The sequence below is a fragment of the Mytilus galloprovincialis genome, chromosome 7 (assembly GCF_965363235.1).
Source record: "Mytilus galloprovincialis chromosome 7, xbMytGall1.hap1.1, whole genome shotgun sequence".
Classification (NCBI taxonomy): Eukaryota; Metazoa; Mollusca; class Bivalvia; order Mytilida; family Mytilidae; genus Mytilus; species Mytilus galloprovincialis.
This window is the reverse complement of record NC_134844.1, coordinates 30888474-30908451: the sequence shown is the minus strand read 5'-3', so window position 1 is coordinate 30908451 and position 19978 is coordinate 30888474. Positions and strand designations below refer to the sequence as shown.

At 31.5% G+C, this 19978-nt stretch overlaps 1 protein-coding gene across 2 annotated transcripts in view; it reads right to left on the bottom strand.

The window, feature by feature from the left end:
• Positions 1–564: 564 nt before the first annotated feature.
• Positions 565–19978, bottom strand: part of LOC143082749 (leucine--tRNA ligase, cytoplasmic-like) — a 33909-nt gene continuing 14495 nt past the window's right edge. For both annotated transcript variants that reach the window (XM_076258590.1, XM_076258591.1), the window contains exons 11-29: positions 19569–19656; positions 18877–18953; positions 18347–18400; positions 17223–17363; positions 16652–16729; positions 16304–16389; positions 14935–15083; positions 14228–14366; positions 13504–13719; positions 12943–13000; positions 10230–10293; positions 7807–7990; positions 6948–7038; positions 5912–6292; positions 5332–5439; positions 4819–4923; positions 3001–3096; positions 1947–2082; positions 565–848 (exon numbers count right to left, since the gene is read on the bottom strand). In XM_076258590.1, coding sequence (XP_076114705.1) covers positions 649–848; positions 1947–2082; positions 3001–3096; positions 4819–4923; positions 5332–5439; positions 5912–6292; positions 6948–7038; positions 7807–7990; positions 10230–10293; positions 12943–13000; positions 13504–13719; positions 14228–14366; positions 14935–15083; positions 16304–16389; positions 16652–16729; positions 17223–17363; positions 18347–18400; positions 18877–18953; positions 19569–19656 — 2451 coding nt within the window. In that variant the 3' untranslated portion in view covers positions 565–648. The remainder of the gene's footprint in view (positions 849–1946; positions 2083–3000; positions 3097–4818; positions 4924–5331; positions 5440–5911; positions 6293–6947; positions 7039–7806; positions 7991–10229; positions 10294–12942; positions 13001–13503; positions 13720–14227; positions 14367–14934; positions 15084–16303; positions 16390–16651; positions 16730–17222; positions 17364–18346; positions 18401–18876; positions 18954–19568; positions 19657–19978) is intronic.

Genomic DNA, 19978 nt, shown 5'->3' with positions numbered 1-19978 from the left:
CATGGTTCAATGGTTAATGTTAAGTTTTCCTGGTTAAGATTTTTTAGATACTAAAAGCAATACGTCCATTATATTTGATGCATGAAATGGTTGTATGGTTCATCTGACCTTGACCTAATTTTCATGGTTCATACACCAATATATAGGTTTCATGGTATTCATTAGATGGTTACATTTGCTTTGGTGATAGATGTAAGAGAAATATTTAATCTAACACCTAGAAATATCATGATACATGTACTTTCCTTCATAATTGGTTGTTTTGTTATGAAAATTCTCATTCATATTAAATGACAAAACTTTTTCAAAATCAGTGTGTAGTAAACCATTGCATTTGAAGCCATACCTTTGTAAATAAATAAACTTTTTCAAAGTCAGTGTGTAGTAAACCATTGCATTTGAAGCCATACCTTTGTAAATAAATAAACTTTTTCAAAGTCAGTGTGTAGTAAACCATTGCATTTGAAGCCATACCTTTGTAAATAAATAAACTTTTTCAAAGTCAGTGTGTAGTAAACCATTGCATTTGAAGCCATACCTTTGTAAATAAATAACTAATGCAAATTTATATAATAATTTATTCATAACCCTGCTTCAACACATGATTCTCTTTACAATTATAAATAAAATTATCTGTGTTGTCAGAATTTATTTCACAATGTAGAATAATTTTCTTCCAAATTCCTTCTTCTGACCATTTGTCTGCATAAGGACTGAATCTGTTGTCAAATTAAATATGACATTTTCTGGCACATCTACAAGTCCTTTCTCTATATTATTGTAATCAGGGATTGTCCTGCTGTTTTTATCGAAATCTGAGTACATCATAAGTTTTATCTGCTTTGTATCTGTAAATACAAAATAGATATTTTTATTACTATGAAAATTGTGGTATAAACTGGCTTTAAACTGAGTGCCTCTTGGGCAGAAATTTGACCTAAAATTAAAATGACTAATATCTGTAGCACAGATGTATTACTTTTGTGACCATATCACAAACTTTAACAACAGTTGACAACAGCCATATCAAAATTCTACTGCAATTAATTTAGAAAGATAATTTTCATTGGGTTTTAACCTAAATTTAGAGGGTCAGATTCCACTTCTACCAATTTTGAATAAACGAAGCCACTATTTTAAATTTCTAATTTTTTTGGTATGTAATTTCCAATAAAAATAAACACAAAAAAGTAACATTTTGTGCCTTAAAATCTTCTTTTAGGCACACTTCAAGCTATTCAGAAATATAAAAATAGCCTCTGTTTACTACGTCAGGAGTTTATCCATAACATCACATTGTTTACATGACAAAGATGATGCAACAGATTCACATGATTTTCTACGTTATACATAGGCCAAGTCTGTTATACAAAGGCCAAGCTAAACGCACAATACAGTTATCTCCTAAATAACATGCATAGTTCTTGCTGTCTGTGAAAAAGGCAACAACATTGTGAGTGCAACAGTCATTACTTTTCATTTTGAGTGCAGTGTTCATTACTTTTTTCATTTTGAATGCAGTGTTTATTACTTTTTTATTTTGGTTTTCCCATTGGTTATTAAGTCATTTAATTAAATAAACATGTTTTACTTTTAGAACCTCTTTTATTCATTCTCAAAAACTATGCCAAATGGTAAGATACATAGTTAAATGTATAAAATAACAGGCAAAGAGACAACTCTTTTAGTATGGAACAATTCACAAATGTTGCTGCAATAAAGGAATCTCCTGGTTTTAGATGTTTTGATTGGTCAAGATATTCTTTTCATGAATGATTAAGCTGCACAAAGTAATTCACAAGGACGGAAATGTAATTACTGAATGTTCGATTGGGTTAGGATGTATAAACAAATACTGACCATCAAACTTTTACTATTTGGCCAAAAAGGTTACAAGACATGTAAATAAAGGTCCCTTGAAAGTTTTCTTTAGAATAATGTCCTACCTTTCATTTTGGATCTGTCTGTTTTCATCAATCTAGTCAGGACTTTGACCTTTGTGTCATCTTGAAATACTGGTAAGGCAACTTCAAATAAACCACTATAGGCCTGTGGGTTTATACATTGAACTGTGACAGAAGTCTGCAATAAAAAAGAATTCCAACATGATATCCTTCTAGTGATTTACTTTGATATGAACTATTACAGGAAAAAAATGTCAAGAAGGGTTGGACACTATGTGGAATATTTTTCTATTGGTAAAAGGGAGGAGCGCATACAATTCTGTTACAAATGAAAATAAACTGCATGGGTTGTATTGTATGAAAAGTGTTGTCCAAGTTCTAATCCCATCTTCACTCTATAGTATTTCATTGAAAAATCCTAAAAATGGCAGTGTCTTTTTTAGTAGTTTTGCATACTATAATTTTGAAAGTAAAAGCTACAATTAAATGACTGAATCTGCTACGTTTATTTGTCCATTGAAGTCTGTTGGTTCCAACATTGAAGTGCTTCATTGAACAGATGTAGCACATTGTCCACATCTAGCAATGTTGAAGGCCTCAATATCATGTTTGAGATGGAGAACAGCTATAAAAGCACTGTTCCTTTGCTTCCAGTTACTGTTATTTACTGAAGTTATTTTGTGTAATGAGTTTCAGTTGACAATATCCCTTTTCCATTTCAAATTCATATTATCTTTGTAACAACAATGACTTTTTGTAGTTTTTAATTTATTGCCATATAAGCATATCAATTTAGATAGATGTTTGATATTTTATATCATATCATTTTTTTTTTATAACCCAAATGCATCATTTTGAAGCAATGCATTTCAAATGGGAATAATCTAAATTGCAATAGGTGTAAATTTTACTGCACGAAAGTATTATAAAAATTCATGAAGAACCTGCCATTTTCAACACTATTAGAGTCTGATACAAGAACCATGTTTGCATATTCTGTTCTAAAAATGCTCCACAGCTAGACAGACATTATACAGGAGGGAAAAAAAATTAAAAGATAATGAATCCAATAAGCAAACATGATGAGAGTACTAACCTCAATTCTATAAACAATGTATGGTTTCCCTGGAGTGCAATCATCCTTTATCTTACCGTCACCATCATCGGAAAACTTCACATCTAAACCTTCAAGCTAAAAATAAATTAGTAATTATTTTATTGTATGAAAATTGAAACTGTTGCTGCAAGAATAAAATTGAATATTGCAGTATGAAAAAGATCAAATATATACCCAGGTCCCCGACATAATGTATGAATGGATACATGGACAGTACTATACTATTTTATACACAATATCAATATATCAAACTTAAGCAATGATCAATTTACTTGAAAAATTTACATGTAAATTGATTCAAACATTCTGAAGTTAGTACATTTTGTGTGAACAATTGCCTTAAATCTGATGGTAAAGGTCCAACTTTGAAGCAAAACATGATACATTTCAAAATCAAACAAGGGTTGTCCTACATCAACTCAACTTTTTTAATGGAAGTTTCCTGAAACTAAACTAAATCATAATCTAGGAAGTAGTAAGGCTACTAGTGGGAGGATGGACAGAAAGTCTAATTCATCGACCAGTGTATGTTCAATTACCTCCCCTTTAATATGAACCAAAATAATTTGGTAAATATTCATCTTTATACAGTGTACTACCTTGATCTTTTATCAAGATCCTTTTGATAATTTAAGAGAAGTTCTTACAAAATATATAAGATAAGATTGATCTAATACATACCTTTCAAAAACTATTTTTTATTGTTTTGTGTATTTTTTCCTACGATCTTTTTATATGATAATTGTTAGAATTTTAGAGTCAAATGTTGTTGTCAACTGAAACATCTACAACATCATAGGCAATAAAAATAGTAGTAAACGGATTATCAATGTAGTTCAAACTACTGTTTACTTGTAGGAGCTTATCATTGTGTAAAGTGTCATTCATTTTCATCTAACAATTTATAATTCTTATATGATTTGCATATCTATAAATACTTGAATTGGATTGGTCAATTAGAATTTTTCTCTAAGTTTACACTTCGATAAACCATGTTTCCGAAACTACTTTTGTAATCTATTCATGCGCGATACACAAGCTTGCAGTGATCCTGGGATTTTCAGCAAACTGAGATTTAAAAACAATTGCATAACAGTTGTGACTATTCTAGTGCATATATAACAAAAAAAGAAATAAATTTAACGCACTAATGCTTAAAAAATGTATTAAGATAAAATTTAATAAAATTCCGCGAAATTTCATGAAGGATTTAGCGAATTGTCGTCATGACAAAACACGACGTCATGCGAATGGAAATTTTCAAGGGAAGATTATTTCTTTACGTGTACGCTTCAAATTCGAATAACATTTAATTAAAATAAATTTTTTGAGGTAGGTGCTATTTCATTTTAGATTCCGTGTTATTTATCGGACATTTATGGTTTTAAGAAACTCAAGTTGGCGGCGAACTCCTTTGTTACGACTTGCCATTGTGCTTTTGATGGTAAATATATATAGTAGTCATCAACAAAAAATAAAATCGCAAATGTTTGGCTGAAGAATTATAAGGATTAAACACATTTTTTCTAGAGGTTATTGATGTGTAAACCGGGGCTCTTACTCACAAACTCCACATAAAAGTCCTTCAGACTTTTATTCAGTTTGTGAGTTAATCGCCCCGGTTTACACATCAATAACCTCTAGAAAAAATGTGTTTAATCCTATAATGACACTTTGTACAAAAAACATGAACAGATGTATGTAGAGGCAAACATGGGGACTTTTACGACACCTAACTTCCCAATGTTGACCATGTCACCAGAATCACATTTTTAATGCAAATCAAATGCCACTTACGTCAAGAGTTGTAACAAGATACTGATGATAAATGGTAATCACTTCTTTTTCATCGAAGTCCATAGCTAGTTGTAAAGCCTTGGAACCAATTTTCTCAAAGTTATCCTAAATAACAAAAAGAAATAATAAATAACATTCAGTTTATAAAAGTTAAAGTCAGGCCTTGTACAAATCTAATCCCATTAGGAACTGAAGGATTGTTCAGATTAAACAGTGGTTGAAAAAATTGGAATATCATTAATGTCAGGAAAATGGTTCTTAAACAATCTTCCCTCTACTTTTATGATATATTTATAAATAATTGATATTCAGATATAGGTATAACAGAAAAGTTAGGTTGTAAAAATCTCATTGGATCAAATTAATTTTTCTAATTTAAATCTACGTCTGACACTCTGGGCAAGGTGAGCAAAAAAAATGACATATTTCCAATATATAAATAATTATTCCAATAACGCCAGCTCATATTTTCTGTTTCTGGGTTTTATTTTGATTTTCTCATTCAAACCTTACCTTTGTAGCTTGTACAAATGGCATGACCTTTTTCTTATATTTGTCTAATTCCTTCTTGTCCTTCAACTCTGCTGCAATAACTTTGTTATCAGGAAATCCATTGTTTTTCTAAAAAAAAAATATAATACTGTAAGAGTATACAGATGCAGATGTCAACAAGTGTTTTATTCTTAAAACCAATAGTAAACACTTCCAAAATTGATGGGACTTTATTTCAAACAAAAAGGTGATACTGTCTTCCCTCAAAATATTTTTGAGATATTAGCGTTGTTAAGTTGCTGTCCGTTGACATTCCCTTTATTCATAATGTGGATTCATCTATTTTAGTAGGTAGCAATTTGTGTGAATAGAGAAACAATTGTATTTTTCATGGATATTTAATTTTGTGATGATGCTCAAGTTTGCTTTATTGGCCTACTTACAACCTTATTCTGAAACTTTTTTTCATTTTAATTGCAACATGTTTTTCTTTGAGTAGGAAATAAAAAATATACAGAAAATATTTGTACCTATATAATAAGAAATACACCAACATCAATTTAGTTAAATGTATACAGAGCAATAATAATCAACTAATTACCTCATATAGTGTCTTGAGTGATGTTAATACAGTCACCTGCCATGGTGGAAATGACTTGGCTATCCATACAGTTGCATGTGTTGGTTTTCCAGGTAATTTCTTCCCCTTCCCTGGAGCTGTTAACTGCTTCAGTCTGACTCGGAAGTCATGAGCCGAGGATATTAAGTACTGTGACATCTGTATCAGTTTTTCATCTACAGGTCCTGATACTGGCCATGACTCATTCATTATACTTCCCTTATTTCCTAGAAGTCCCCAGACATGTTCACAAATATGTGGACAAATGGGTGAAAGCATTAAAGTTTGTGTGCGTATAAACTTAAAGATCAGGTCAGAGTTCATTCCTGTCATCTCATATTCACGGTACTTATCCCTTAGTGCCTGCAATATATTCATAAATATATTTAAAATGTAATCGAATGCTGCAGCTTTTAAATACTTCATTTACTGTATTTTGTCACTAACACATGTTTTAGGTAAAGACACAGATATGTTGGTGAAATTCCCCAAGACTGCATGCACCTGAAATTGACCTTTCTTTACATTTCCAAATGCAACAAATGATCTAATTAGCCAAAAAGATTAAATACCCTTGTTTGAAATTTATCAAATTACTTGGAGTGAAATATTCATTTATAGATCAGATATAAGTGCATTACTGGGATCTGATTTATCACCACTTGTCCATTAAGTTGATTTAAATGTTGTTTTTTTTGTGTGTAACACTGAGACATAATATAATGATACAGAAATATAAATGGGGTTCAGGCTGTTCACACTTTAGTTTTGGTTTAGTTTGGTTTTTAATCAATTCTCTTCTGGGAATCATCTTGTCAGTTTTTCTTCGACTTACAATTTTTTTTTATTGTTTCTATATTGTATCTTCTTATTTCTGTTTTTTTTTAAAGAAATATTTAGTATCAAACTACATGTATTTAATTGATATACATACACAGATAAAACAAAATTAAAAGAACATATTAAATAAGTTGTAATTGATGTGTGTGCTGAATATTTGGAAATACAAAAATCTTACCTGATACTCAAAGAATCCAGTTTTCAGGGCCTCTTTGTACAGCATCTTCTCATAGTGACCCTTAGTTTCATTTATGGCCTTGTTCATCTCACTAAAAAAAGAGAAGACAATGGAATAAAACAGATAAAAAGCAACTGCTTTGTCGTTTGCAGGACAGTAGATGTTGCAAATAATCAGGGTGATTCTTCAGGATTAACTCCATACTAGATGAAAGAGGCATTTCCTTAAAACCCCCTTCTCGAATCTATCAATCACTGATTGATTGGTGCTTGCTTAATGTCAGGTGTGAATCCATAAATAAAACTTGACAAGGAACCTGTGGGTACATTTTTTAGCATTATCAATTAAGTAAAACTTTTGTGTGACTTAGTTTATCAAGTATGGCTATACCAAAATGAAATTTTATAAATATTAAACACAGACTTATAGACAATAAATGAACTATGTAGTAAATTAAATAAACATCATGATACCATCTGAAATAGTTGTAGCGACTGTCTCTTTGCTCAGTTGTTAAACTTACTTATTTTGACTATCTGAAATAGTTGTAGCGACTGTCTCTTTGCTCAGTTGTTAAACTTACTTATTTTGACTATCTGAAATAGTTGTAGCAACTGTCTGTTTGTTCAGTTGTTAAACTAACTTATTTTGACTGGTAGAAGCATTGTTTAACTAATTCACTTAGTATATTATGGAATTTTTATTCGACATATTTTGGATATGAATAAAAGGCATCAAACAAAACAAAAGATGCCTAAGAGGTAAACATATGGTCTTCACCAGTAAAAAAAGTCAGTTAATTTTGATTTAATCCAAAATCAATGACTGCTTATCATTTATTTCAAAATATTCAACAAACCTGTCAAATATTTTATCACTGATGGTTAAAGTTTTAGAAGTTCTCATTAATTCTGTTGTAGCCAGTATTTCCTTCACCCATTCTAGGTATGTGTACAGACGTAATAGTCCAGCATCAGCCATCTTTTCTACAAAGTTGGCATCTTCCATTGTGTCACCAGCATCAGCCAATGCTAGGCGCATACCTTTAATAAACAATTTTAAATCTATACTTTCTAAAACATTTGCAAGATTATTGTAAAATACCTTCCTTCTCAATTTAACTTCTTTTTTATCATTATAAAGTTAATCTTTTAACTAGAGGCTCTGAAGAGCCTGTGTCGCTCATCCGTATTTACTGATGCTTTGGAAATAATGTAAAATAAGGGTTAAAATCATAATTAACAGCAGATATTATAATGATATCTAAGATAATAACAAAAAACTGCAAAATTTCTGTAAAATTACTAACACAGGGGTAGCAACCCAACAACGGGTTGTCGGATTCATCTAAAAATTTCAGGGCAGATAAATCTGAATCTGATGAACCAAGGCTTCCATTTGAGCCAGCCGGACATTTCATATCTGATCCCGATTTTAATCCCTTAAGACTTGGTCACAAAAGGCAATATTATGGTAATCAGATGGCCATTTCAATGATTGACATTACATTAAACAAACCGATTTTAAACTTTACTTTGATTTGATATGAATTTGATGTTCGGATGTAACTGTTAAATTGGCAGTGCATCATTCAAAGTGTGCACATCAGCGTGCTCATATCTGCCTTAGACTTTTTATTTGTGCAAAATGACATTGTCAAAAACCTCGTTTTCACATTGTTCTAACCGGATGTTGACTTGACAATGGTAAAACATGAACCATAAACGGATACGTAAAATCCGTGTACGTTTTACAAAGAACGACTGAGTGAAGAAGCTCTTTCCACGTTATTTCTTCAACAAAATACTTGAAATGAACGTTAGATACAGGTATCAATGATAATTTTAGCATTTTTGAAGAAATGTAGGATGCATAATTAAATTCCCACCTGTGCACATGCGCACAAGTGTTCTAGTTCATACGACGTACTTCTGACGATTTTTCATTTAAAACCTTTTTAAATTTTTCATCAAATCATGTTGATAAACTAGTTTCTAACAATTTTAATCTTTTGGACTAAATCAATTAGAAACAAACCGCTGAAAAGTAAGAAAAAACTGTGAATAAACCGATCAATTTATACGATACAGTCCGATACTGAACATAATTCACTTGTCACCTGAACAGGTAGATTTCAGCTGTCCAACTACTAATTAGCCTTGATTAAAATTAGAAAGTATTGAAGTAGGTGTTGTTTTGATAGTAATTAATCATCATGTCACATTTATGACCGGAAATGTGTTGATGTTTTAAAGGTAAAAGGTTGGGTCAAAAAGATCGTGAATTATGTAAAAATGACCGAAAAAGCCTTGAAAACTAAAAAGTATATGACCGTTTCATGCTTTGCCCAGCCGGATTTTTACCGGACATTATACAAATGACCGGAATATATGATCGTTTTGTAAGCCCTGTGATGAAAATTTTTGCAACCTATCAGATTTGCTCTAAATGCTTTAGTTCCAGAGATATAAACCAAAAACTGCATCTTCTTTTAAAACTTGATACCCTATACATTTGTAAATGATTATGACCAAGTATGGTTATATTTGTCACAGTAGTTTCAGAGAAGAAAATTTTTGTAAAAGATTACAAAAATTTACGAAAAGTTGTTAAAAATTTACTTTAAAGGGCAATAACTCCTAAAGTATTCTACTGAAAATTTTGGTCATCCCGACTTACTTGTAGATCTTACTTTGCTGAACATTATTGCTGTTAACAGTTTATCTCTATCTATAATAATAATCAGGATAATACAGATTTGTCTGAAAATTTCAGGGCAGATTGATCTTGACCTGATAAACAAAATTACCCTCCATCAGATTTACTCTAAATGCTTTGGTTTCAGAGATATATGTCAAAATCTACATTTTACCCCTATGTTCTATTTTTAGAAATGGGGCCATCTTGGTTAGTTGGCGGGGTCATCGGACACATTTTTTAAACTAGATACCCTAATAATGATTGTGGCCAAGTTTGGTTAATTTTGGCCTAGTGGTTTCAATATTTTTTTTAAACATTTGTAAATTTTTTCTTCATTTGAATCATGACTATTTCCCCTTCTTATTCTGTGCAAATACATATAAAAGATTTTTAATGATACTTTGTATAGGCAGTTCGCTTAATTATACATGGTACCCAAAGTTGAGCTAATTTAAGATTTTACAATTCAATTTCAGTTAACAAATAAGCATTTGACACCCATCCTTAGTTGAGGTTTAAATGTTCCTTTCATGATTTCCATTTACTATATAATAATTTACAGCCCTAAGTAAATAATATTACCATCAGCTGAAAATTTATTTATTGCCTCTGATAACGACAGGAAATTTCCAGTTGATTTTGACATCTGAAAAATAAAGTTTACTGCAATAATGATCTTATATTTTATTCTTTTCATCTAATTTATACAAGGCATATCTCTACATCAAAACAATGTGATAACTTAAAATCTCATTATTAAGTATTGACACATACATTTTCATCAGTAGGACCTTAATTTTTTATATGTAGCAAAAACAATCAATGAATGATTTAAAGTAACTTTTGAATGAACTTCATAGGAGTATAGCTATTGTATCTGTCTTCTTAAATGATTCTTATTAAAACTTTTATTTCCTTTGCAATAAATTGGAAAACAAAGAACTATCTTTAAATTGACTTTCCAATCCAGTCCATACAGGGCTAATGTGGGGCAGCAACCTTGTGTACCATATTACTTCAGGAGTTTTATTTATCATCCATAAACCAGGGCTCACACTACTTCAGAATTATAGGGAGAAGTGACTTCTCTTTTTGAAACTGATAGGGAGAAGTGGTGAGATTTGAAAGAGAAGTGCTCATTTGCGCAGGTGCGCTACAATGTTTGGATTTTACAATAGTATAAAGGGCCATATGTAAATAATGTTCTTTTTATGTTGTTCAATTCATATGAGTAAAAAATTAAAATTAAAGTAACATTTGAAATTAAAAGTTGTTTAAGTTTTACTAAGGTTCTTGTGAGAAACTACCAACTAAATATCTAGCACTAAAAAAAAAAATTATCTTGTGTATGAAATTCAGTGTTTCTCATAAAAAAAATATAAAAGTTATTAAGCTGGGCCATAATATATTGATATTAGTATAACAGTCTCAGAGTTAAGCAACTTTAATCAATAGTTTGAAACATTCATAAACAAGAATGTGTCCAAAGTACACGGATGCCCCACTCACACTATCATTTTCCATGTTCAATGGACCATGAAATTGGATAAAAAATATAATTAGGCATTAAAATTAGAAAGATAATATCATAGGGAACATGTGTACTAAGTTTCAAGTTGATTGGACTTCAACTTCATCAAAAACTACCTTGACCAAAAACTTTAACCTGAAACATGCACTTTCATTTTCTATGTTCAGTGGACCGTGAAATTGGGGTCAAAAGTTTAATTTGGCTTTAAAATTAGAAAGATCATATCATAAGGAACATGTGTACTAAGTTTCAAGTTGATTGGACTTCAACTTCATCAAAAACTACCTTGACCAAAAACTTTAACCTGAAAAACTTTAACCTGAAACATGCACTTTCATTTTCTATGTTCAGTGGACCGTGAAATTGGGGTCAAAAGTTTAATTTGGCTTTAAAATTAGAAAGATCATATCATAAGGAACATGTGTACTAAGTTTCAAGTTGATTGGACTTCAACTTCATCAAAAACTACCTTGACCAAAAACTTTAACCTGAAACATGCACTTTCATTTTCTATGTTCAGTGGACCGTGAAATTGGGGTCAAAAGTTTAATTTGGCTTTAAAATTAGAAAGATCATATCATAAGGAACATGTGTACTAAATTTCAAGTTGATTGGACTTCAACTTCATCAAAAACTACCTTGACCAAAAACTTTAACCTGAAAAACTTTAACCTGAAACATGCACTTTCATTTTCTATGTTCAGTGGACCGTGAAATTGGGGTAAAATCTCTAATTTGGCATTAAAATTAGAAAGATCATATCATAGGGAACATGTGTACCAAGTTTGAAGTCGATTGGACTTCAACTTCATCAAAAACTACCTCGACCAAAAACTTTAACCTGAAGCGGGACAGACGGACGAACGGACGAACGGACGAACGAACGGACGAACGGACGCACAGACCAGAAAACATAATGCCCCTCTACTATCGTAGGTGGGGCATAAAAATATAGGGAATTATATACACCAATCAATTAGATGTAACCAAAAGTCTCTTAATGCGTGTGGGATGCGTAATTTTTCCCTTTGGGATCAATATTCTTCTGTCAGCTGTTCCATCCGTGCGTCCGTAGTAATTATTGTAAAAGTACGGATTTCGTTCATAGCTGGTCCGGTTCAGATCCGTAGTATAGAAATCGGTCAATGGCGGACGAATGCAAGAAAATTTACAAAAATAAACGATGTTTGACAAGTTATTTGGAAAAGAACATGACTGTTTTAATGCAATAAATGGATTAAACATTTACTGGAGTCAACTTTTATCACGTTTAAATGAAGTAACAAACTTATTTTGCCGCCGAAATTTAGGTTGATGTACGTTTTCGAGTAACAAGCACCGGAACTTGCGAAAAATGCACGAAGTGATAAAAAGTTTTTTTTTTATCAAATAACCTGATACACACTGTGAAGACAATGCTTCAACCTCTTTTCTAAAGATAATGAATAGTTTATGTCTGAATTTTTTAATTATCAGTAAAAAATTGATGTTTCATCAACTTGGTAAAAATTGAAAATGTCCGATGACGGAAGCGACTGAAAGCGACTTTCGTCAAGAACAGGGCGACTTGTTTTCGCTTTTGGGGGTCGGGGAAAGCGAAGTGACGGTCGGGAGGGCGACTTCTTCGCCCAAGTCGCCTGGTAGCGTGAGCCCTGATAAACTAAACGTAAAATTACTATAATTATATATTCATTGATTTTTCAAGCATCAATTGTTTTGGTATGCAACTAAAAAGAACAGGTCAAACTACGATCCATAACCTACCTTCTCAGAGTTCAGCAATATATGACCGTTAGCTCTAATACTCTTTGGCCACTTTGAACTGAAATAAACATATATACATTATATTTTTTTTAAATAATACTTTAAACTCAACAGTACCATTTAATACAGATTCTCCTTTTCAATAATTTTTAAACAAATTTTACAGGACAAAATCAAATATTGGCAAACAATTTTATAATTCATCCTGATGTGGTGTACAGCTGAACAGACAATATCTTTAAATCGCTACATCAAAAATATATAAAGTAAATTTCCTCTATGGCAGCTACCTTGTTTTTATAGTCTAGCAGTTGCATCTATAATAAAGCTCTTAGTTTTGGACAAATTCAAGTAAAAATATCTGCCATGAAAATCATGATACATTACTACATTGACAGGTATTGTTTTCAAGCTAACTTTTCACTGGCAATTGGTATTTGCTGATCTTGTATTTGTCATTAGTATGTCTGTTATACTGCCATTTTATGTAAAGTAACCTAAAAGTCCATTTCTTTGCATAATAAATAAATATTTCCACTTCACATTATACCTAACACCTACCTATCATTTGGCCAGATGGCACAATGGTTATAGATGTAATATGTCAGATGGTTGGGCACCAGATCTTTCCCTGACACTCTGAGGTCAACAGGATACCAGTATTCAAACTCCTTCTTCAGTTTATCCAGTATATTTCTTGGTATTTTTGTGGATTTTGGAAACTGAACTCCTTTGAAGAAAATATAATCCCATATTTCTGGCGTCATCTGTTCTGGCCTGAAAAAAAGTGTAATGGTTAAGATTGAATAAGTGCATATGGACATTTGGAAATTTCTTTAAATCACAAATTATTCACAATTTTGTTTAAACTAGATCCTCAGTTTTTGGATGAGCAAACTTAGATTATGTTTAAAGAATTAAACTTCTTTCTGCCAACTATAAGTATCTTTTTAATAACTGTAGCCTCACTATAGACTTTTTGTGTCGATGGGACTTATAGCAAACACCAATCAATAATAACTGAAACCAATTTAATACTGTAAATCCAGAAATTATAGCAAGATTTTTCTAATGTGAATAAACTAATTGAGTATAATAAGAAGTATTTGATTTTATGCTTTTACCAAGGTCGGTATAGAAGACGATAGAAAGTTTGTGTTTTGTTGAACATTAAATTTGTGGTTCAATTATGCCCATCAAACCCATCAAACTCAGTATCTTAAGAATAATAATGCATTCAAATCATATAATTTCAAAAAATGTCAAATATTAGTTTTCTACTTACTTAATTCCAACAGGACTTGGTGACTGACCATCAAAGACTCCCCCTTGTAACAGATGTGCTATTGTGTAATAGGCCATATATATTGTAGAGTCTGACAGAGACTCAATCAGGTACTGCTCATCCCATGGTAATTTAGTACCTACAATTTATAAAATGTACTACACTTTGAAGTTGGCATGTTATATTTCAAAGAACTAAACTTATAAAGGCTAGACAACTCATAATAATTAAATTACGACATTATTGCATGTATTAAGCTAATTATGCGTCTGAATCAGTTTCACAATAATTCAAAACTTGCATTCATAATTTCAGTAGTGATTTTCCTTCACATAGTGTTAGTAATAGCATTTATTTTCTCTTGTATTCTTACCAGTCCCAATAATACTTGCATGCATCCTTGGAGCAGGCATAATCAAGTGACTAGTCCAACAACCTAGTCCATAGATCCTACAGTAGGAATGTTCATGTTTACAGTCCATCTATCATCAATCTGTCCTGGAATAAACATGCTCAAACCTACAAAATGTACCTTGTCCATCGGCCATGGCCATGTGACCAGTCTGTATGCCCTATAGTTAGGAACCTCATGATAATGATCCACCTACCTAGTCCATAAGTCCTGGATAAAGCATGCTCCTTTAACCAGTCTACTACCTAGTCCATAGGTCATGGAGCAAGCATGCTCATTTAACCAGTCAACCTACCTAGTCCATAGGACCTGGAGCAAGCATGCTCCTTTAACCAATCTAGAGTTGACAGGAAGTTACGTCTACAATCTTCTGAGTATGTGTCAATATTACTCAGAGCCTTGGTAGCTAAATCTCTCCATGTCTTCTCACCATATTCCAAATACCTAAAAACAATATATTATTTTAACAATTCCTTGTAAATAATTTATATGTTTCCCATTGAAAATTTCATACAACCAGATAAATTTTATATTGATGCATCTTGTTATTCTAAAATTGTTGTATGACTGTCTATTATCTATTATATTCTAGAACCACATGCAGAATTAAAATTGATTGATATTTATGCAAGTTACATTGTTTTCACTCAGGGTTCTCGCTAAGGATTTTTGAAGGCGAGTCCAACAGCAAGGAGAAGATATTTTATTGCAATATAATGTAATATTTAAGTCTCCATGGCCTAACAGAGCAATGAATTGACATTAAATTCAGATTACTCTTAAACTTTTGCTATAAAATGGTGATATTTGTGTTTAACTGTGTTGAGTTTATACAAAATATTTCAATCTTGATGCATCTGTGGACTCACCAGTTTTGAAAATGGTGGGTCCAGAACTCATGGACTCGCCTTATTGAAAACCCTGTTCAGTGTCTTTGTTAATACCCATTATACATACATATCTCAAGTAAAATGAATATAGTATAGATGTTCCTGTTATGAATTTACCTGCCTTTACTTTGTTTATGGTCCCTTCGAATGTTGTTACTTATGCTTTTGCTTTGGTTTGTTGTACATAAAAGTATTCCACTTATTTTCATGATGCTTTTATCCTAACATAGTGTAATAAAAAAAATAACATAAATTTAACTTGGAGTTTTAAATTTAAATATTATAAGGTGATGTTGTTTCTCAGCTATGAGTCCTACATATCAAATCTGTATTTCAAAACTTAACTGGTAACCCAGATTTTTTTTCTATCTTTGATCAGGATAGGCTACAGGAAAAGAGCTGAAAAACCATTTGTTCCACCTTGAATTTGCAGCTTTTAGTCTAACAATAAACACATCAATCTTATCACTGATCAGAGAGCCACAACAGTCTAACAATGAACACATCAACCTTACAACTGATCACAGAGAGCCACAACAGTCTAACAATGAACACATCAACCTTACCACTGATCACAGAGAGCCACAAGTCTAACAATGAACACATCAACCTTACCACTGATCACAGAGAGCCACAACAGTCTAACAATGAACACATCAAACTTACCACTGATCACAGAGAGCCAGAACACATAAATTTTACCTCTGGTCACAGAGAGCCACAACACATAAACCTTACCACTGATCACAGAGAGCCACAACACATAAATCTTACCACTGGTCACAGAGAGCCACAACACATTCATCTGCTGATCTGGACATCACCTTTTTCTCTGGTTCAAAATATATAACTGCTTCCCCCTACAATAAATACATGTATGATGTTTTATCAAGTAATCTCAATTGCAAAGCCATAAAATAAAATATTTCAGCATCCAAAATACACATCTTTATATATATGATTTTACCTTTTCTGTAATAGTCCTCTATTCCAAAGACTGGCATGTAACATTTTTTAGTTAAGGTTTAGAAACAATTCTATAAATTAGAGAAAGTCAACAAAATAAACAACATCAACAGTATAAATCAACTTCTTATTGATGGTAGTATCATCCATACTTACAGCATCAACCATTTTCTTCTGAATTGGTTTCTTTACAGCCTGAACTTGTTGACCTTTGTACTCTGGAACTATCATAATCTAAAACAAAGTAGAAAGCATTTAAATTTGAGGCAATGGAGTTTAGTAGAGAAATTGTACAGTTAACACAAACAAACAAAAAGTTAACAGCAATTGAAAATAACTTTTTGGCTTGAACCACTTGTACAATACAATAAATATATATAGATCTAACATGGATTTTTTTCATATTAATTCCTTAAATTCAGTCATTGCTTTAGAAGCAATTTCAGTTTTCATGTTATATTGACAAAATAAAAATGGTTTCCATTTAAGATAGCTGTATAGCTCTGCTTTTATTAGATTTTATTCATTGCATATATACTCGATATAAATATCTCAAGAAACCTCAATATATTAATTTTTTTTTCCTTTATGTCAAATTTATTATTTAAACACTGGATATCTGTTATTTTGAACTGCATTTTATCAGTTCATTCATAAACAGAATGCTTTTCCTTGGATATACAAACAAGTCTCTTTAATTCTTCATTTCATTTTATCAGTGACTTACCCCTTCATAGAACCCCTTTAGATAAACCTTTTCCTTGGCCTCTTGAAGCTGGTCTTTGTCATTTTGACTCTGAATTTTCATTTGTTCACACACTGTCACAGCACACAAATTACCAAACTCAGGGACATCAATTATAGGCACCTGTATATAAAACATTCAAGATATACATTGATATAATGTGGCTAAAATGACAAGAAAGTATGACCGGCTTCTCATTAAATAAATTCCTTAAGCGAATGTTTCTGTTCAAACAAATGATCTTTAACGCTTATCTATTGGGCATGCCGATCAAGTTACACATGACAGGAAATATGAATCCAAAATTGTAACAGTTATGATACAGAAATAATCAATGAATGACAAATACTGAATTTCCAACTTTTGATATATTTGATCAAAGCAGCTTCCTGTTACACTTTTTAAAAATCTAGACACACAAAAAAAATAATGAATTTGTTAATATTGAATTTACTTTACATACAAATGTATTCAGCAATAAACATTTGTAATAATTGATTATTACATAATGATTATCACTGGATAATTTTAGGTTTTATCAACTGACTTTTTACAAGAGTAACACCACCGGAATCATTAATTGAACTGCTGACCCTTTTTGTGCTTCTGAGCTCACCCTCGTTTTTTTTTTGGCAGTTTGTTATGCTTGCTGATTTTTTTTTTAAGTAAGTGTTTTGTGGACTTTTTTCTGTTATTCATTTTTCTTCTAGACATATTGTTGATCTCTTTCTTTGATTTTGTAACTATATCTGTTTCTATTAATCATTGAAATGTTCAAACTTTGGTTTATCAAAACATACTGTCAAAATAATTGTTCACATACAAGCATTTTGTTCAAAATGTTGTGGTATATACTGTGGATTCATTTATTTTTTCGTGGGTAATAATTTTCGTGTTTTGAGTAAAACTTGCATATTCGCAGATATATAATTTCGTGGGTTTGGCAAAGTCTGCATACATTCCTTCAGAAAATTGGCAATTTGTTAAATATTTAAATTCATGGTTCCCCTGTACCCACTAAATCCACAAAAAATGGTATCCAACGAATATCAATGAATCCACAGTATATCTGTTGTCTAGTTGAGTACAAATAAATGTCTACTTACAGGGTCATAAGGTAAAACCATTTCATCTTTTAATCCATATTTTTCCCTAAATGGCTGAAATCAAAGGAAAAAATATAATCACTATGTAAAATTATCAATATTCAATATTGTTTTTGCCTAACAACAGATGTCACAAATATATTGTAAAACATAATGACTAATATTGGAGTATTTCCCCCAGATTTTGACAGAAAACAAAATTACATATGGAATTTTAACAACTATACACATACAATTGTTAATCTATTTTTTGAAAAGTCTGATGTTTTATATCCTCTTCACCAGCTTTTTTGTCATATATTACTTTATTTAGTGTAATAAATTATGAAAAAAATAAAAGACAAAGTAAAGAACATTATATGTACTTTTTCTTCCTCAATAACATGTAATTATTAGAATAATAAACTTTGATTTCTATTTTGTTAATGTTTTCTCAATCATTTTTACAAAACTGTATTTCAACATACAATCATCAGATAACAATATCATTTATACTTCTTTATACATTAGTTTTTTGTTATTTTTAATACCTGTTTATTTTTCAAGTCTCTGAGAGCAGCAAAATCATCTGGGGCATCTGATGGGACACTGGTCACTACACCTGTACCTGTAATACAAAAACAGATTTTTTATAACATTGTAAACAGCAGGATAGTGACACATTTTAAAATAAAACAAAATTAGAGTACATCTACTATTAACTTTTGCCTTGAACAAGTAACAGGTAGTATAACATATCATTTGTTTATTATTGTCTTGAGATGTGATGTACATGTCAATGAGTTTCAGCATTTTTTCCCCCAAATAACCCTAATGTGACTAAAAGATTACAGCAGATTTCATAGAGTGTGTAGCTAAAGGTAATATCTTTGGTTAGCTTACTTGTTAGCTGAACCGTGAAGTCATTATTAGGTAAGGTATAATACCCTCCTTTTGAAGTAGCCTAGTCCTACACACATATAGATAGGTTATCAGTCGGACTAGTCTATTCTTAAAGGAGGGTAGTTTACCCAACCTAATAATGACTTACCGGTTCAGCTTACAAGCAAGCTAACCAAAGATATTACCTTGGCTACACACTTAATGAAATCGACTGTAATTTCAATTTCAGTATTTTAATGATTTTGATTTGAGTCTCATGAACATTTAACCCAATCCAAATGTACTTTTATTCACACAAAGGCTTTTATCTGTGGTTCAACACATATTATTTGGGTCTTACCTTTATCTTCTTTAATGGTCAGCATAGGCAGGGTATAGATCTTCTTATAGGATGTTAGTGGTCCTGACAGGGCTACTCCCATTATATCCTATCAAATATACAAGACAAATGGGATTGGAAGAACAAAAGGTCATGACATCTCCAAATAGACTGAAACTTAAACATGCAACTTATATAAATACCAAACACTGTTATAAAAAAAAGTGACAGAAAACCAGTTTCATAAAACTTGGAACCTGACATCTACAAAAGTGAGGTCATGCTTTTAAATGATCAAAAAAATATTCAAGTGTGCATGTATGAAAACCAATGTATTGATATATAGAAACAACAATGGTGGATAGTTATCTCATCAGGAAATCATACCACATCTCCTTATTTTAAATAAATATAACCTCACTAGTGTTTAT